Source organism: Dermochelys coriacea, chromosome 13 (genome assembly GCF_009764565.3).
Source record: "Dermochelys coriacea isolate rDerCor1 chromosome 13, rDerCor1.pri.v4, whole genome shotgun sequence".
Taxonomy (NCBI): Eukaryota; Metazoa; Chordata; order Testudines; family Dermochelyidae; genus Dermochelys; species Dermochelys coriacea.
In genome coordinates, this window is record NC_050080.1 from 5945156 (window position 1) to 5966151 (window position 20996).

General features: G+C 43.4%; 1 protein-coding gene across 1 annotated transcript; it reads left to right on the forward strand.

Annotated features, from left to right (window-relative positions):
• The first annotated feature begins 3243 nt into the window (after positions 1 to 3243).
• Positions 3244 to 19537, forward strand: PTK6 (protein tyrosine kinase 6). The gene is made up of 8 exons (XM_038370055.2): positions 3244 to 3610; positions 4684 to 4805; positions 6470 to 6633; positions 12495 to 12648; positions 15472 to 15633; positions 17022 to 17203; positions 18396 to 18549; positions 19350 to 19537. Exons 1-8 carry the CDS (start codon positions 3387 to 3389, stop codon positions 19535 to 19537), a joined length of 1350 nt encoding a protein of 449 aa, XP_038225983.1. The 5' UTR covers positions 3244 to 3386.
• The last annotated feature ends 1459 nt before the right edge of the window (positions 19538 to 20996 follow it).

Consider the following 20996-nt stretch of genomic DNA (forward strand, 5'->3'; position numbering starts at 1 on the left):
ATTGGGATAGTTTGTACTGGTGCCTTTAATAATGATGCTTTAAAAAACTGCCAACTGTCTTGAACTCTTTTTTCCCTTAGACTCGCTTCCCATGGGATTGTACCTACCAATTCCCTGCGTTTGCTAACCTCTGCCTTCTTGAAGTCCATTGTCATTATTCTGCTCTTTTCCCTCCTACTGTTCCTTAGAATCAAAAACTCTATCAACTTTATGATCACTTTCATCCAAGCCTCAAATTCTCAACCATTTCCTCCCTATTTGTCAGAATCCAGTGGAGAACAGCCTCTCCCCTGGTTGCTTTCTCCACTTTCTATAATAAAATGTTGCCTCCAATGCATCTGGAGAATTGGTTGGATAATCTGTGGCCCTGCTGTATTATTTTCCCAACAGATGTCTGGGTAGCTGAAGTCTCCCATCACCACCAAGTGTTCTGCTTTGGGTGATTTTGTTAGTTGTTTTTAAAAAGCCACATTCACTTCTTCTTCCTGGTTAGGTGGTCTGTAGTAGAAACCTAACATGACATCAACCTTGTTCTAACCCCATTTAGCCTTATCCATAGCCTTTCAACAAGTATGTCTCCCATTTCTATCTTGATCTCAGAAGAAAAGATAGTAAATATGGTAGGAGCCCACCGGGGCTTAACTAGGAGATCATCAACAACCTGAAACTCAAAAAACAGTCATAAAAAAAGTAGAAACCAGTCAAATTACTCAAGCTGAATATAAAAAACAAAAACAACGTTGGCATGTAGGGACCAAATTAAAAAGGCCATGGCACAAACTAAGCTAGGGATATAAAGGGTAACAAGAAAACAGTTTACAAATACATTAGAAGCAAGAGGAGGACCACTAAGGACAGAATAGGGCCATTATTCAATGAGGGAGAAAAGACAATAAGAGAAAATGCAGCAATGACCAAAGTGTTAAATGCCTTTTTTGTTTCAGTTTTCACCAAAAAAAATTAGCAGTGATTGCACCACTAAATAATGAATATCAGTGTAAATGAGGTAGAATCCAAGGCTAAAACAGGGAAAGAACACAGTAAGAATTACTTAGACATGTTAGATGTCCTCAAGTCGGCAGAGCCCAACAAAATACATCCTGTAAGACTTATAGTACTGGCTGAAGTATTTCTGGCCATTAGTGATTATCTCTGAAAACTCGTGAAGAACAAGAGAGATCCCAGAGGACTGAAAAAGGGAAAATATAGTCCCTATCTATGAAAAGAAGAATAAGGACAACCCAGGGAAATATAGAACAGTCAAGTATCAGGGGGTAGCCATGTTAGTCAGTATCCACAAAAACAACAAGGAGTCTGGTGGCACCTTAAAGACCAAAAGATTTATTTGGGCATAAGCTTTTCATGCATCTGAAGAAGTGGGTTTTTTACCCACAAAAGCTTATGCCCAAATAAATCTGTTAGTCTTTAAGGGGCCACCGGACTTCTTGTGGTTTTTATAGATCAGTCAGTTTAACTTCGGTACCCAGAAAGATAATGGGAGCAAATCATCAAACATTTTGTAAGCACCTAGAAGATAATAAGGTGATAGTAACAGTCAACATGGATTTGTCAAGAACAAATCATGTCAAACCAGCCTAATATCCTTTTTTGGCAGGGTAACAAGCCTTGTGAATAGGGAGAAGCAGTAGCTGTGATATACTTCAACTTTAGTAAGGCTTTGGATGCAGTCTCACATGACCTTCTCATAAGCAAATCAAGGAAATATAGCCTAGACAAACCTACTATAAGGTGGATGCACAACTGGCTGGAAAATCATACTCAAAGAGGAGTTATCAATGGTTCACTGTCCAGCTGGAAGGCCATATCGATGGGGGTCCCGCAGGGATTTGTCTGGAGCCTGGTTCTATTCAATATGTTCATAAATGATTTGGATAATGGCACAGGGAGTACACTTATAAATTTGTGGATAATACCACCCTGGGAGGAGTTGCAAGTGCTTTGCTTTGGAAGCCAGGATTAGAATTAAAAAGTACTTCCCTGTGTCTCAGTTTCCCCTATTGCTGGACTGTGAACCATTGATAACTCCTCTTTGAGTATGATTTTCCAGCCAGTTGTGCACCCATCTTATGTAGGTTTGACTAGGCTACGCATTTTAAGATCTACAGGTGAAAAGCCCTGTATGGACCCCGTCCAGTACCCAGCAAAGTCAAGATGAAGTGTTTCACTGACTTCAACAAGAATTGGATCAGGCCCTATAAGAGGCACAGGGTAGGGGGATCCCATGAAAGTGGGACCGCACATTCAGCTGAGTGGCTCTTATGAGGCAGTTATTACATATGGCACATAACGGTGCAAGGCAATATCCTGGCCTCTGTTTTGGGGCATGAGAGAGACATTGACCATAGCTCTTTGCCCCAAACCAGAGGCCAGGATATTGCCTTACACCCTTATGTGTCATGTGTAATAACTGCCTTTTTAACATGCGTGAAATCCTCAGGCTAACTCAAGAATCGCCACTAACCCTCTAAAATTCCATTTTATTCCCTATTCCCCTCCCCTTCGCCTCTTTCCCCATTTTCTCTCTCTTCCCTTTCCTCCCTGTTTAACCTCCTTGACCCTCATCTCTCTCTATAAATTCCTCTCCCTCTCTTGTCTTCTAGCATCTCTGTTTCCCCCCTTTCTCTCCCCTTCCCCTTTCCCATGTAGCAGTCTACAGCTGGGTAAAATTCACTCTTGGGACGGCTACACTGCAATCAAGGGGTGTGCTTGCAATCTAGCTAGCTTGGGGACCAATAGCAATGAAGCCATGACAACACAGCTAGCCACCCAAATAATACCTAGGGTCCCAGGTGGGCTTGTATAGCCCGGGATGAAGTCTGTCCTGCCATAGCATCACTGCTATTCGTACGTGGGTGAGTTAGAGTAAAGATAGGCCCTGTATGTCTGCACACGTGGCAATCACACCTCCCAATTGCACTGCAGATGTAAAGTGAAACCTCATCGTGTCACACATGGTCCCTCCACCTCTGGCCTTTAGCGAGGCAGCCCTGCTTGCTTCACAGGGTTGGTGCCTTGCACCCATCTGAGACCTAGCAGTAATTCACTTGGCTTCCTTCTGTCCTTTTGTTGCCAAAAGAGGTGTGGCTTAAGGGCAGGGCTGTGATTTAGCTATAAAGAACATGATATGCAGAGGGCATTTTGCAAAGTCTGCTCCTGGCAGGTACCATCTGACCTGCCTCTAGCGAGATGAGTTGGCAGAGTTACACAGACACCTTTGGAAGGCAGCAGGAGACAAGTATTCCAGGGCTGCTTGGCACAGATGTTTAAAGAGCTCATGGCTGGAAAACTATGAGAACCTCATTGACCTTGGCTCTGGTGCGCGGAGACCTATCTTCCGCCATAATTCAGCTCCTCCACCCAGCAGCATGAATTCCAGGCTTGGAGCCAGTCCTCTGTACACCAGCCTCTGGGACTTTGATGCCAGGATACAAACAGAAATCAGCTTCCGGGCAGGAGACCTATTCCAGGTCATCAGGCAAGAAGGAGAATGGTGGTGGGCCAAGAAAGTCAATGGCTCGAACAGGATCCTAGCCGAAGGTTATGTTCCTTACAATTATTTAGCTAAGCAGGAGACAATGGAGGCAGAACCGTAAGTAAAACCACGCTGGGATCAGGAATCATAACCACTATTTAATGCTGGAAGATCAGAGGGCTTTGCATTTGTTAGCCAAATGGCAGGTTAGCCAAGCCAAGCAGTTTGGTGTCAGTGTCTGAACCTGATCCATAGATACTCACTTGTTTCTCTAGAGGAAACTACCACTCTTTTACAAAGAGTTAGGTTACAATGAAACTCCGGGGCAGCATCCCACAAGGCAAGACCCAAGGGAACCTATGTCTGACCCACATATGCCCAGCTCTGGATGACGAGGGCAGCCTCTGGACAGGGAAGTAGGGAGGATTAGATATCTAGGGCCTGAGTCGTGGGCATGCTCTGTCTGCCTTTGTGCCATGCCAGTGACCCAGAGCAGGAATAACCTTAGGTCAACAAGCTTCATTTATGGCTGTTTTGCCTCACCAATGTGGTGCAAAGCAGGGGAAGGGTCCTGGGAAGCCTGGCCCCCTACTCTTTGGCTGTGAATCCCAGAGAGACATTAAAGGTATATATGAAAAGAGGGTGGGAATGGCACTTCCCACCAGTGACTGGCTGATGCTCTTTGTTAACCAACTGCTGTAACTTAACTAACTTGTAAAGCGAACTCATCCATAGGGTTAATGGGGCCCAGTGGCTAGTGCCTGGACCCCAGTGATGAACTAGTGGGGTCCTGTGGAATATAATTAGCCAGCAGGTAAGCCAGCATGAGGAAGCTCTCCACCAGCAGCCACCCTGGTGCTAAACCTCATGGCATGAATTTATGTCCAGGGAGTTCAGATCTGGGTGCTTCCCAAAGACAATGCAACAATCCCAAAAGAAGTCAAAGATGCAGAAAGAGACTGAACTTTCCTTAGCTTGGGGGATGTGTTTATGGAGCGGGGGTAGAGTCCTGTCCCCTGAAGCAGGTTCTTTGTGATTTGGGGGATGCAGAACAGCGACACAGCGAAGTCTCTCACTGACCATGGAGTTGTTACAATAGAAATAACTAGGTTGATGCAGAGATCTTCATGTGTGCTGACGCTCTAGAGAGACTCCATCTCAACACAAGTTTATTTTCTTTCCTCCTCCAGCTGGTTTTTTGGGCAGATCTCGCGTTCTGAGACCTTACACAGGCTGCTGTCAGATGAGAATAAGACCGGGGCCTTTCTAATCCGAATCAGTGAGAAAAAAGATGCTGAATACGTGCTTTCAGGTAAGTCTAGCTATTTCTCTCCCTCCTTCTGACTCACCCTCTGTAAAAAGACACCATCCATTTTGCTTAGACCTCTGAATACAGAATTTCCTTTTCTGGACTATTGATCAATTTCACAGGAGCCAGCCATACTAAAGAGACACTATCCATTTTTTTTAATTGGCTAAATTGGAAGAAACTTCGCCTTTTGGATAGAGTGCCCTTTCATTCAATGGTATGTCTGGATTTCTTTCTTTAATTCCTTTGTAAGAAATAAGGGTTTTTTTTCTGCTCCACTTGTTCCTATTAATAAGGCATTTTCCTGTGAAATTGTTTAGCTTGGTTACTCCAGGGAATTGGTGAAACTGACCATAAACAAAACTTTGTCAGATGCTGAAAATACACTAATACCTCTTCCACCCATTTCTTTCATAGATAGTGAGCTGGGTAGATACAAACTTTTTGGAAAGAAGTGTGTTCAGCAGGCTGGCGTGTCTCTTTAAGTAACCACGTGACCACTTTCCATTCCACAGTATAGAAATCACATACTTATTCCCCTCCTCCATCCCAGATCACATGCATTGAAAGTTGTTCCTTTAAGCCAACAGCTCGGACTGCTGCTAGAAATGGGGATTCTGAGCCTCTCTGTTACAGGAAGTCAGCAGTAAAGTTTGCAGCGTGCAATTCCTATGATTAAACTCCTGCGGCTGCACGAAGCCTCAGGACAATACCTACCAGGAAACAGAGCAAAAATAACCCAGATGTTGCCAGGAATGAGGGATTTAAGTTAAGGTCAGGGCCTTAAATGTAAACATGTATTAAACCTAAAAAACTTCCATAGTTCCAGCTGAAACCCGGCCAGCTTGTGAGTTCCAGGAAGACTTGTGGGAGAGCGTGTGTCTAACAGAGGTGTGCATTGAGTCAGTGTGCAGCAGGGAACAAGGATCAGAAACACAAGATAAAAGGACACTGGATTCTGCTCTGTAAGCATTGGCAGTGTTTGAAGGGAACTGACCCACTAAAATTACTAAATGCATTGCTAGTCATCACTAATACACATTCTTGTTAGCTACATATTTGGTTTATTTCTGTATCCAGAGTGAGCAAGGTGCTTTATAGACACTGTTAGACGTGTTCTCTATCTCCAGGGATTACAATCGCCATTACATCAAGGGCCTTATTTCCAAAGGTGCTGAGCACCCACAACTCTGGAGTCAATGAGAGCGACAGATTGTTCAGCACCTCTGACAGTCGGGCCTGAAGTTAAAGCAAATTGGTGATTTTAGTGAGGGATCACCACATTCGATTCTGAAACCCTGGTGCAGGAGGTAGGCAGACCCTGAACAAATCCACACTTTTCCCCCACCAGTGACAGGTGTGTGAGGAATGACTTCTTGCCTCCTGGCATGCTGTCAGTTACTGGCACAGGAAGGTAGTAACACATTTAATAAAAAGAAAAGGAGTACTTGTGGCACCTTAGAGACTAACAAATTTATTTGAGCATAAGCTTTCGTGAGCTACAGCTCACGAAAGCTTATGCTCAAATAAATTTGTTAGTCTCTAAGGTGCCACAAGTACTCCTTTTCTTTTTTCGAATATAGACTAACACAGCTGCTACTCTGAAACACATTTAATGACTGTTTTGCATTGTGTGCTCCTTCTGCTTCTCCTCCTTGATTTCACAGTTCGGGATGACTCAACTGTGAGGCACTACAAGATTTGGCGGAACCCCCAGGGGAACCTCTACATGAACGCGGTGTTCTCCTTCCCGGATCTGCGCAGCCTGGTGGAGCATTACAAAGCGAAGAACCTCTCCCACAGCCTGAGACTGACAATCCCCTGCTGGAAGGTAAATCTGAGCCAGCCAAGAACTGCCAGGATGATGCTTGTGGTGGGAACGTTAGTTGGTGAATGGGTCAGGATATGGCAGGGCAAGCTTGATGTCTTCTTGCATGCAGGCCTGGAGGTCAGATGGGCTCAGTACAGGGATGACTGAGTGAAATTCTATGGCCTGTGTTACACAGGAGGTCAGATGGGCTCGATCACAGGGTGAAATTCTCTGGTTTGCGTTGTTCAGGAGATCTTAAAATCTATTAGTTAGACCAGGGGACTTGAAATCAGAAGACTTGGATGCTATTCCTGACTCTGTCACCGACTCTCTGATTTTGGGCATGTCCTGAAACCTACCTGTGCCTCAGTTTCCCAATCTGTAACATGAGGAGAATAATATCCACTTTTGTGAAATCATTAGGAGGCAGATGCCATCTAAGCACCGAGGGCCAGATTTCAAATGTATATAAGTGGCTGGAGATGCAGATAAGCACACAGTAGTGTTTTCAAGAGCTAGTAAACAGGTTAAGCCCCTAACTCCCATTGAAATGAATAGAAGTTAGATGCCTAATCTGTTTAGGCATTTTTGAAAATCCCTCTAGGCACTTACCTGCACCTTCAGGTGAGTAAATACCTTTGCAGATCTGGCCCTAAGTATTCTTATTGTTAGGTGATACATGACTTGGCACACTTATACCATGAGAGAGATATCATGGTCTAGATCCTGCCATGAGTGCAGGGGACTGGACTAGATGACCTCTTGTGGGCCTTCCACTGGTATAATTCTATGACTTCAGGAACTCAGCCAGAGGTTATGAGTCTATTATAAGAGTGGGCGATGTTCTGTGGCCTGCGATGTGCAGCAGGTCAGACTAGATGATCACAATGGTCCCGTCCGACCTTAAAGTCTATGAGTCTATAAGAGCCATGAGAATGATTAAAGTATTGGATAACATGCCTTACAGTGATAAACTCTAGGAGCTCAATCTTACCAAAGAGAAGGCTAAGGGGTGGCTTGATTACACTCTGTACGTACCTGCATGGGGAACAAAACTTTGATGATGTGCTCTTCAGTCTAGCAGACAAAGGTATAACAAGAGCTATTGGCTGGACATTGAAGTTAGACAAATTCAGACTGTAAATAAATCACCGGTTTTTTGGGGGTTTTTTACCAGTGGGCTGTGGTGGAGTCCCCATCACTGGCCATTTTAAAATCCAGATTGGGTGTTTTTCTAAAAAATGTGCTCTTGTTCAAACAGAAATTAATTCAGGGAAGACCCATGGCCCGTCTTATCCAGGAGATCACGCTTGTTAATCACAATGGTCCTGGCTAGCCCTTATAAATCTGCAAATGAGTAAATAAATCAGCCCCCAACACAGAAATGCACAATTAGTGTCAACCAAACACTGCCATCTAGTGACTGCACGTATATTATATACTCCTGGGGAATCCTGCCCCACGGCACACACGCAGAATTCATACCCTCTGCAGATTTCTTTGCTTCCCCACAGGAAAATGGAGAACCAAAGAAATCTGTGGGAGACACATGTCCCTTCCCAGGCAGCCCGGACATCTCTCTTCGAGCACCTGGAGCAACTGGTGGAGATCACAGCTGGGGGTGCGGGGCCAGGCGCGTGGGGGGGGGGGACATCAATCACCACCAGGCAGACGGGGCTGGGTGTGACTGAACGAGCGCGAGAGGCTATTGCAGCACACCCGGCATGGAGGGATAGAGCTTCCGGTTGTTTGGAGGTAGGTTCAAGCAGGCTCTATCCCCTCAAGAAGAGCAGAAAATGTAGCAGCCTGCCTGCTTAGTTATTAATGTTCCTACTGTTGTTATTGAATTGTTCCCATTCTTAATCAATTCCCCCAGCAGCATAAAACAGGTATAAAAGTTTTAAGGCTCCTTTACATTGCCAGGGTGATGTAAAGGTGCTTTATTGTAAATGACAGGAAGGGAATCCTCAGCTAGGAAGATCTATGTGGTTTCTTGCTTTTTTCCTCTGCCCTAGTGGCACAATGGGATTAGATTACAGCTCAGGATCTATTTTATTTACCTATTTAAAAAAAAAAGACTTTGAGGGCAAATAAAACATTTGTCAAGCAGTCAATAAAATGTCAAGACAGTCAGACCTAAGCACTTCCCGAAGCAGCCAGCCAGGTCCAGATGAAGTTACCAAAGGGATATTCATTCTTGTGCATGATGTGAATGGCTTTCACATCCTGCACCGAAAACAGCTACGTCAACTTCTCATACTCGAGAATTCCCTGCAAAACTGCATGCGGAGGGGGACAAATTATTTTGCGCGTCTGCAATCTTGTTCTCAATCATGACCGACAGTCTGTATTTTGTTGATCATTTTGCCTTAAAAAAACCCCCCAAACTGAAGGAAGATACGGCTCAAGAGGAAGGCAGAAACAAGTACACTGAAAAACAAAACACAGGCGGAGAAAGAATGTGTAGAGGTGAGTGGAAATATCAGAAAATGTTATAATACAGAAATATAAGATAAGTAGCTTAGAAGAGCTATAGCGATGGGGTCTCTTCACTTGCTCGGAGATCTTGAATTGACAGCTCTGGTTTTAAACTTTTTTTTAAGTGATGACTATGGTCAGTTTTCTGTTGATAATACATTCTACACTGTCACTTTTGCACTTTCATGTGATGTTCTACAGTCGATTGTAATTTATTAATGCACTTTTGTTATTGAGTGTGAGTCTCCTTGAATAGAGGCATAAGCCAAATAACTAAATATTACAATATATATGTAATCATGTGATCATTTACTATACTACAAATCTAAATTAAAATCTAGACGTTTGGAACTAAATATAACGTGAATAAATGTATTAATCTAAGATTAAAGATGTTACATGGATAGTAAACATTGGTGCTCTCTCAAGACTCATCTAAATTCTCTACTTTCAGATTTGTATAGCATGAGTGAAGACACTAGCGGGTGCCAACATCCCTATGTCAAAGACGGACCACCCACTTGTGGGAGAATTTCTTGACAGCAGGGTCTAGAATGGTGGTGCAATTCCTGATAGGACACAACTGACTGAGTCATACTCACCTGAAGTGTACCTCAAAGAAAAGGAAAACTTAAAACTGAAGCTCAAAGACAAGAAAATCTCCGTTATCTTTGATGAATGTTGTGATGATGAGGCAAGATCAGTTCTGAATGTACTGTTTACACCATTACAACCTGCTTGCCATGAGCATATTAACTCTTTTTTGGTGGATAACGTGTTTTTAATGCTGTTAATCAGTCAGCTGTTTCACAGGCTGTAGTCAAAGCAGGAAATGAGTACCAACTTGATTATGAAAATGTTTTAGTAATTGATACTGACAATGTTAGTTACATGAAAAAGGCATTTGATTCTGTGTTTTCTACACTGTTTCCAAATTCTGTGCATATCACCGGTTTAGCACGTATTGTTAATTTAATTGGTGAATCATTTAGAAAGCCTTTTCAGCTGGTTTCTACATACGTAAAGTGCTTTGAAAACATGTTCTATAACTCTGGTAGTACAAAAGTGAGGTACCTCCGTTTCATGAACCAGAAACTGCAAGAGGAGTCTCCAGATGCAAAAGCATCCATGCCTTCTAGCCCGGGTAGAACACACTGGAACATCTGGTTCCATGATGTTCAGTATCACTCTAAGAACTTTCAGTTCTACAAAGAGTTCTTCAGTGAAGAGAGCAACAGCAACTCCTCAGTTTCTGTGCAAACTATTCAGAAAATGCTGAATGACCCAACAAAATGTGTGTTATAGAAAGTACAGATCACTTTTGTACAGATCACTTTTCTAGCACAGAAAGATGAACAAAGTCTGTTTAAATCTGGCATTTGAGAGCAGGAAGCTTTGCACTGTTAAAACATTTGACCTTCTGGAAGAACAGCAGATATATTTCAGTTCACATCTAGAGCTCCCTTCAGAAAGCACCTCAGAGTTTTTCAAATTTAGGGAAAACTTATCTCCTGTTGAAAGACTTGCCTTTCTAGATCTCTTTAAAGAGGCAGTCCATGAGGCTTCTCAAAAGCTTAACAAATATTTGTCCTTTGGACAACCAGGTCGGAATTTTCTGAAGGCTTGTAGGTTATTTGATCCTCATTGTGTTTACATCTTGCCAGTACACTGTATGAGTATTTTCAAGCAATACCTGGTTTTTTTGAGGTACCTGAACAGGAGCTAAAACTGTACAAGGAAAAGATCTCGCTTGAAGCTATTCAAAGTAAACCTATTTTTGTAGACTTGAAGGCTCTTTGTTTTCTGTACTATAATTTAAATAAAAATACTGGATTATATTGAAATGCAGGACAATGATTAGGAAAAATGAATGACTTTCATGTGTGAAAGTCTGAGCAATTTAAAGTGACATTCTACTTTATTTTTATTTTGCTGTTTCATGTTCTGTAATGTAATTTAAATGAAAATACAGAATTATAAGTGGAATGCAGGGTATTGGTTACCAAGTATTTCCAACGTAACTTTTATGTGTTTAGGTAATGCTGGATTGTTGTGACTTTTTTCTGTATTGTAGTTTAAATAAATTACTAAAATAACTGAAACTGGCACGATTATGTTGCATTATTTTGACAAATAAAATATGCAGAATTTTGCAGAATTTTTAATTTTTGGTGCGGAATTTTTTATTTTTTTGGCGCAGAATTCCCCTAGGAGTAAAATTATATGAGTTCTTTCAATGCTGTATATACATCCTATTAGTCGTTGCCCATTTTGTAAGATCAGCAACTATAGAAATCAAATTTGCTTGGCAAAAAATCAATCCCTGGTGTAAATATTGAAGTCAGGGGAGTTACCCTCAGAATAATGGCAAATTAATGCATAAAAATATCAAGAAATGGCAAAGGAGACTGAAGGAGCAAGGTATCAGGATAGCATCTCAGCTTGGCAGGTGGTTTGGGTGTATATTGGAGCTCTGTGAGGGTGGAAGATAGATGCAGACCCCCAGATACCACTGTATGTCATATGACTAAGGAAGCATGATACACTCACCCAGTGACATGAAAATAGCAGCTGATACGTAGACCATTCCTTAACCCTTTCACTGCTGCCTGTGCACACATGCCTCGACTGCAACAGAAGAAGGATGCAATGAAAAAGCCTTGTCTTGCAAATAGGACACCTGTAGAGGAGTCAGCCAAGCCACCAACTTTTGCTTCATAGATATTCATATTGGAAACCTTGAGATTTGGCAACAAAAAAATCATAGATTTAACCCTAGGGGGGAAATCATTTCCAATTGTGACTATGTCACACAGGCTGCAGTTAGGAACTTGGCCTGGAGTGCACCTTTGCTCTCTAGATAGTAAAGTCTCATTTGTTTTTGAAATTAAAAAAAAAAACACTTGGTGAAGTGGCATGGGGTTTATGCTTGTGGACACTGCCTTTCATGTTTCAAAAGAGAAAGTAAAGAGAAGGTGGCATTTTTGCAAGTGAAGAAACGTGTGTTGCCCTGCCCGCAAATGGTCTAATTGTCTAGGTGCTTACATGGTGTCCCTCAATGTGGTCTGCAAAACATCTCCATGGTATCTGAGCACCTCCATAGTAATGACACGTTGGAGGAGCACAGTATCCTGGAACGTCTTGTTGTCACCGAGTGGTGTAGAGCGAATGTAACACCCTTTCTCTGGATGTATAATCCCATTGATCACCCTGATCGATTGGTTCATCAGCCCTCGCAAAGAGCACCGATCACAACAGAGAGCACCGATTCATGTTGTTCTAGCCAGTCCTTCAGTCACCTGCTGGCCAGGCTGTCAGTGGCAGATGTATATCTCCATTATTTCCCCTGATGGACTTTCTCAGGCTGAAACATTATAAAGTTGTTTTGTTGTTGTTTAATCTAGCAAGAACAAGAGCCCCTGCCTCACTGGGATGACTGGGAAAGACCCAGAGAAGAATTCAGTCTGGTCAAGAAGCTGGGAGCTGGATACTTTGGAGAGGTCTATGAAGGATACTGGAAAAACAAGGTCAAAGTTGCAATTAAAACAATCCCCAAAGGTGAGAGCTTTTATTCTGGAGGAATGTTTGTATTCTTTATTTAGAGAGGGTAGCAGTGGCTTGTCTTCTCTCTGCTGCTTCAGCTTCCCCCACTGCCTGGCTAGTCTCAACCCCTGGCCAAACCAAAACTCTACCCTTTTCGGGATAATGAGAGTCCATTGACAACAAACAGCTGTTCTAACGCAAGTCTAAGCCTTCACCCCTGAGTCCAGTGGTTCTCACGCAGCCCTCTCCTGAACAAAGAACATACCCCTCCCACAGTTCCAGAGCCTTGCCTGCTTCTTTGGTCTTTTTCCTGGATCTTTCTCAGACTGCTTCCCACAGCCCTTCCTAGCCTCCTTCCCTGATTTCCTCTCAGCAAAGACCCCAGTCACTGCAGCAGCAGGCTTCTCCTACCTGTCAACAGAAGATTATTATAGGAGGAGATTGGGAAAAAGAGAATTTATATTCCTGCTCCCTTTCCCAGCATTCTTTTCTCTGGCTTATAATTGCAAGGGTGCCTCTGGGAACTACAACTCCCAGAATGCCTTCTTGCATGGGTAGGGTTGTATCGCTGTAGACCTGCCTTCAACTCTGCGGTAGAGGATCATCAGTCGTTGTTGTTGGGGTTTTTAAGGGTAGTGAAGAAATGCAAAGTAGTTGTAACCACTGTGGTTATGGTGCAAACTCACCCCCACCCCTGAGGTTTGCCTTTATCCTTGACTTATATAATAACAAAGCCCTTGGCAGGCCTGTATCTAGAACATGAGCTGTAGCCCCAACTCTGTTCTGAGCAGGCTGTTCCTAGGGTTTCTCTTTGAAAGGCCTTCCTCCTGCTTTGTCTGGCTCCAGAAAGGCTACCCTAGGTTAAAACCCAGCCAGGTCTATGGATTTTAGTGTGTTAGCCTGCATCTTGATGAGTATTGAGAGACCTTTTCACTTGTGTTAAGCTAATTGAGCCAACATGATTGAAAAATCACTTCCTTTGTGCCCATCAGGACATGGCTTTGTAGTCCTGAGATGGAGATAATAGGTCCCACTTGGTCCAGCTGCCAAAATGAGTCACTAAAGTCCCATGGCTCCATGCAGGGTCCTAAAGCTGATACCAACGTTGGCCATTTTCCCATATTGGGTATGGTGGGTCCCACGCTTTTCATGGCGGGGGGGTGCTTGGATGCCACCCCTTGCCCTCTTGGGGAGCTGAGGGTCCCGCTAGTGGCCCAGGAAGGTGGTAGAGGAGAGAAGCGGGGAAGGGTTCTGGGCTTGCTCCTCACTCTGAGCCCAGTCCCTCTCAACCCCTGTGGGTTTCTTACCCTCTTCCCCCTTGGGTAGGGTTACCCTCAGTCCTTGACACTCAGGGAGGGAGTCTCCCTGCCCTGCCCTGCCCTGCCCTCCCCTCCCCTCCAGTTCTCTGGTCTTTTAATTCTCAGCAACACACCTCCAAACTCCAGTCCTCTCTCCTTCCTCACACCACCCTGTCTGCCTGAAGCAGGGGTTTTTTATTAGGTTCCTGACAGGGCCTTAATTGGCTACAGGTGCTCCAATTAACCTGTAGTAACCTTCCCTACTCTACAGGGAACCACACCTTAATTAGCCTAGGGCTTATGCCTGCCCACTTCCCAGCCCCCAATAAGATCACTCTCCCACTGCTCCCGGGCCCTGCTGCATCACACCAGTCACCGTATTGGTATGCTGAGAGGTACGGGTGACTGAATGGGTCACAAACCTCTTTGAGATGGGGTGCGAACGCACCCTTCAATTAACACAACTCTCAGGATAAGTTAAGCACAAGCGCCTCCCCTAAAACAACGGGGCGGGGGGGCGCGGAGATTGTGAACTCAGCCAGGAGTTTTAAACTGGGTGGGCAGAGCAGAGGGGCTTTTGACTGAGGTGTGTGTGTGTGAAGGGAGAACACACAGAAACTAAGACCACATAGAAGAGAGAGCAGCTGAGGCAAAAATTCAGAAAGCCAAGCAGTAGCCTGTGAGCACTATGTGACCCTGGAAAAGCTAGAGACAGAGCTTTTGAGTCTGGTGTTGGCTAAAAAGGCTTGGGGCTGTAAGCTAAGACACTGCTCCTTTTGTTCTTGACTTCTCCTGCATTCGGAGAAGCAGGACTTTGGGCTTTGTACTTTGGACTATTTCCTTATAAATAAATAAGACTGCATCAAAGAAAATGCCAGACTCCATCAATTTCTGCTTCCAGCTGGAATATCCTCACGGTCCCAAAATTTGACTAGCTGCTTAGGTCGAAAAGGGTCAACAGTATTAACATTTTTCAGAGTAGCAGCCGTGTTAGTCTGTATTCGCAAAAAAGAAAAGGAGTACTTGTGGCACCTTAGAGACTAACAAATTTATTTGAGCATAAGCTTTCGTGAGCTACTCAATCTCTCAAAATTGGATACGTTTATGCCTTTGGAATTCTTCTTTCTATCTTTCTTTCTCACATGCTTCAACTTGTCAAATACAAAACCTACTGCTATCCAATGAAGTGAGCTGTAGCTCACGAAAGCTTATGCTCAAATAAATTTGTTAGTCTCTAAGGTGCCACAAGTCCTCCTTTTCTTTTTTAGTATTAACATTGTCACCTCAAGAGTAACACCAGAGACTAGCTCTGTGAAAAGCCCCATTTTAGGATACCGCATCTCTTATCTACAAAGGGGTGTTAGTGGGACAATTTCTTTGTCCAAGTATTCTTAGTCGCTTTATGATGGACATGAATGCCCATGTCTCCATATCTCATAGGTTTCTGCCAGTAGCCTTGGAAGAGGTAATTCAATGCTAAGATCTCTATTAAAGCACCTCATTCCTTTCCATTCTCTTTTCTTACACGGGTCCTTTGCAGCTGACCTGACGTACCATGCCACTTTTAAGAATGAAACTGAGGTAATGAAGAATCTGAGGCACAAGCACATCCTCTCCCTCTATGCCATATCTTCTGTTGGAGACCCTGTCTACATCATCACCGAGCTCATGCTCAAAGGAAACCTGCTAGATTTTCTCCGAGGTAAGGCAGAGTAGTGGTGCTCCCAGATGACTTCAAGCCACGGTGAGTGGAGAAAGAGGTTTGATCTTCAAGCCACCCTCTCCCTTCTTCCATAACTTACGGCGATGATACAAGCTTAGGTTAAAAAGAGGGCACGGGAGGATAGATCATAAAAACTAGAGGATGATCTCCCGGAAGGAGCTATCTCTGGAACAAGTATGACTGATCTAGTAGTAGGTGAAGCCAATGGTAGCTGTGGTTGTTCAGGCAGTAGCTGTCTCATGTAGGGCTCCCAACAACTGAAGCCTCCAAAATAATTGGTGGCCATTTTTGAAAATGGTGGTCTAGTCTCTTAGGAACCACAGGGTACCTGAAGGTTCTGGGATTAAGCAGGTGGAAAGTGACCCAGGGCTCACTTTTTGAAACCACCTAAGTGTCTTAAAAAGCTAAGTCTCTCATTGGACTCCTAAGGTCCAGATTTTCAAAGGTATTTTAGGTCCCTATACCCATGGGAGTTAGACACCTAAATACCTTTGAGGGTCAGAGCCTAAGTCATTTTTAAAAAAGAAATTTAGGGTCCTAAGTGACTTTGTTGCTTTTGAAAATTTTAGCCCAAGACAGTTGTGACGGGAAGATACTAAACCCATGTCAGTGATTACCTTATACTTTTTGATGGCAGAGATAATTTAATTGTGGGGAAAAGTCAGAGGCGCAATTTCATCCTTGCTCTCCATCCATCATTGGTTTTAACAACAGCAGGGATGGAATTGATTCACAAAGTTCAGTGATGTCAACTTTTGTCATCCAAGGAAGAGCAATACAGAGATCTATTGTGTTGGGGCAGGAGGTGTTTCCAGAGATGTTTTGATTTTTCCCCCCGATCTTTGGATACATTTACATTGTTCAGAGAATAAATGGTTAAAATTTATGCTGGTAGGAAAAAACATGGTAAAAATTTGCTGATTTTTTTCAATATTTTTCCTATTGTTTTTATCAAAGCTGGAAATTTTGTCTAAATTTCAAAATTTGAAAAATATCAAGTTAAAATCTCTCAAAATTGGATACGTTTATGCCTTTGGAATTCTTCTTTCTATCTTTCTTTCTCACATGTTTCAACTTGTCAAATACAAAACCGAGCCTATTTTATCAGATGACGGAAGAGATATTAGATCTACTGTTCTACCTCTGGAACTCTCTCTGGAACTTTTTGACTGAAATTAAATTTAACACATGAGCATGCTCTTACCCCTGTGTGACTTCTACACAGGCTTCCATGACCTGCTAAGATCTTGCTTTGCCTTTTCACCACAGTGTGCCTTCCACCATCCAGAGCTATTTTCCTGTCTTTGATCCACATGGCCATTGGAGCTAGATAATAATAGAGGGATCTTTTGTTCACTTTTTATCAGAGTCAGAAGGAGAGCATCTGCAAACGACTGACCTGGTTGACATAGCATCCCAGGTGGCTGATGGGATGTGCTACTTAGAGTCTCAGAATTTTGTTCACCGAGATTTAGCTGCGAGAAATATTCTTGTTGGAGATAACAACATCTGTAAAGTGGGTGACTTTGGCCTGGCCAGGCTTATTAAGGTATTGTAAATCAACTCAGGGCTGACAACGGTTGGCTTGGAAAGGGGAAGTAAGGAAATGTGATTGCTGGACCCTGATGAATCCCTCAGTGAGCTTATGATAACATAATTGTGGGGGAGGGATAGCTCAGTGGTTTGAGCATTGGCCTGCTAAACCCAGTGTTGTGAGTTCAATCCTTGAGGGGGCCATTTAGGGATCTGGGGCAAAAATTGGGGAATTGGTCCTGCTTTGAGCAGGGGGTTGTACTAAATGACTTCCTGAGGTTCCTTCCAACCCTGATATTCTATGATTCTATGAACTGAGGCCCACTGATGGTTAATAACCATGAGCCATAATCTGCTTACAGTTACCCTCATGCAACCTGCAGATGGATTTACTCCATGGCACTCTGAATACATTCCCCTCTGAGTAATGTTAAAATGTGGCTAACTTTGGACACACAAATTAATGGAGCAACAGGCGCATTTGCAAAGGAATTCTCTCAGAGCCTGATTCTGCAATCTATTTTCATGCAGGATTGTGTTTACTCATGTGAGTAATTCCATTCAACTCAGGGGGTGACAAGAGGTGAGGAAGGATTGTAGAATAAAGCTGGCTGGAATGGATCCAATGATCAGTAGATGGGAGAAGCTTTCCACAACAGGTGCTTCTCAATCCTGAAACAACATTGACGACGAATACACTAATGATCCCTTACGGCCAAATCCCTCCCAGTTTTCTGTGGTTGCAGAAGGCCTGGGAGCTGCTGAACCAGTATGGTTGCACTGGTCAAGAGTTGGGGGGCAGGATATGGAGACAATGTGGGATGTGAAGCCATCCCATCGAGGCTCCCTGTCTAGTAGCACGTAGGGAAAAGGCCAGGGATGGAATCTCAGGGGCGGGGGGGGGGGGTTGTGGGAGAATGAGAGAGTCATGGAATATTATTCTGGGCTGACATGGACTGCATAGAGGAGCTCCACAACTTGTGGGGGAGGGTGATTCCTCTCTTTCTGCTTTGCCCAGTTTTTCAGACTGGTCTCATGCCTGGTCCTTGGAGAGCAATTAGCCAGTCTCACCTGCTGTAAAATCCCAGTTTTGTTTCCTGCAGTCCAAACCAAATGGCACCGATTTTTGACATCTGGAGGGAGCAGAGCCCTGCTTCCAGGAGCTGTATCTACCTCTCCTTTTAATCACAAATCCTTTGTGTTTGCAGGCTGATGTGTACTTGTCTGATTCCCACAATATCCCCTATAAATGGACAGCCCCTGAGGCCATTTCCCAAGGACGCTATTCCATCAAGTCTGATGTTTGGTCTTTTGGGATCCTTCTGTATGAAATTATCACCTATGGACAGATTCCATACCCAGGTATTGTGCCTTATGCTGTGTGCAACTCCTCGCCATTCAGCCTAATTTCACAGAGTTTCGTGGAAAGCACCTGCTTTGTGTTTGGTTTGGAGCCCAAGGTAGATTCATCGGCAAAAAGCCGTGATGACTAGAGCCGTGCAAATAATGGATTTTTCAGGTCACTGGCTATTCCAAAAAAGGAAAGAAAATTGTTTTGATTTTGAGCATTTTGGAAAAGTTTTTAATTTTTTAAAAATAAGATAATTAAAGCAAATTTTGAAACAAAAAGTCATTTCAAATGGGAAGACCAATACATTTCATTTGGGATTTTCTAAATGAAACATTTTGGTTCTTTTGGCATTTTTTAAAAGTTGTTTTGGAACAGAAACTATTTGATGAAACTGACCCGAATGCACATGTTTTGATGTTACCAAATATGCATTCTTCACTGAAAATAAATGTCAAAAAATTTCACCCAGCTCTTGTGCTGACAAGATACACACGTTACAGGCATCAAAGCTTAGGAAAACACTCTTCTTCTGAATGCATCACAGTATAAAGCAAGGTTAAAGTCTCCTTTCTGTCCTCAGTTACACCAGCATATTTCCCGCTGACTTCCATGAGTGTAACTGAAGGCAGAATTGATCATGGCAATTTATATTCCAGACGCTTTTCCAAGTGCATGCAAATATGCTTCAAGGAGGAATAGTGGCACTTATCCCCAAAGATACTGGATTCTGGTTGTTATTCTGGCTGCACTTGGGTGACTGAAGACCCCCTGCAGTTATGCTTCTAATACACTTTTTCTTCCTTATTTGTAGGTATGAGTAACAGCGAGGTTTGCAAAAAAGTCCAAACAGGTTTCCAGATGTCCCGCCCACCAAAGTGCCCACCCATGCTCTATGAAATCATGCGCAAGTGCTGGCAGCTCAGTCCAGATCAGAGGCCTGACTTCCAGCACCTCAAAGGGAAACTCCACAGCTTCACGTACTACGAGAACCCAGAGTGATAGCTGTACAGAGGAGCCCTACTTTTACTGTTTCCTTTCACCTCTTTTTAATCTCGACATTTCTGTTATAAAGACTTCTGGATATGAAACCAATAGCTCCCTGGCCTCTGAAACAAGTACACAATGTAGGTCGGATATCTGCAGGCTTTTCCTAGATCATTTTCTGAAGAATAGGGATTCTGTACTAAGGATACATGCTTAAAGAACAGGAACATCTGTTTCCAGAGAAGATGAATCTATTTCAGAAGCTAGGACTCATGTCACTTGTTATCAATCATTTCACACAAAAAATCTGAAGAAACACAAGCAAAACCATTTGGGGTTGATTCTCTCCCGATAAGAGTCAATATATTCCTTCTGTCCGCCTTGCAAATTCATTTCAAGACTTCCTGCTGACCAGATCATTGTATAATTATGTCTGATCCGTAGACGCGATGGTGTTCTGTAAGACTGAATTTTTGCAGTAATGTTAGAATGTGTAAATAATTAGCAAAATATATGGCAATAATCTACATGTCCCGGGGGAGCCTTTATCGGACTCCACTGTGAGGAATAACAGAATGATCAGCTGCACAAGACTCCAGGTCTTGTAAAGGGAGCAGTGGGAATCTCTTTACATTAGTCTACCCACCTTTTCCAATAGAGAACACCTGATTCCATTCAAAATGTGCTGTAGGGGGCCCATGCATTGAGCTGCAACTTTGGATTCTGTTGCTTTGCTTCAATACAAATTGTTATACACTGACTGGTGCGCTGGATGGGGTCACTGCATGCTGCCACAGTTCAAAAAGTACATCATGATGATCATTAATGTACAATGCATTGGGCATCCAATTCTGCACCACACATTGTGAGCAATCCAGGATATATATTTTAGAGTGATGAGGGTTAGCCCCAAATCCATTAGGTTCTCTTTCAATCCATTTTTTTAATTTGCTTCACTCCACATTATGCATGTATTTTAACGATTTCAAATCACCAGCTGGGCAGGGGATGGAACTGCATAGTCCTAGCCCAAAGTCCAGGTAAATGCTTGCCCGAAAAGCTCCCAAGCATCAAACTCAGACTGTGGTGAATCAGCAGAGGGAAAGTTCTGCATCCAGACATCTTCTACCGGGAGTGCCCAGCCCTGCTTTCAGTTCTCCGGCTTCTGAACGGAAGGATAGTCACCCTGAGCATCTCAGCTGGCCTGTGCAGGATTCCAAGTGCAGACTATGGAGAGGACAATGAACGGTTGAGGTGGAAGATGCTGGGATGTAACGCTACACCCTGAATAGCAAAGAGTCAGGGCGAGACTTTCTAGGGATAACTAAAATAATGGCATTCAGGTTTATTAGGAAGGAGCGGATATGAGACATTGGAAGGGATATAAACCCTCATGCCCCAGGGCATAACCCCACCTCTAATTAGCGGGGCTGAGGAGGAAATAGGCAGGTTATCCCAAGACTGTGTATTGCAC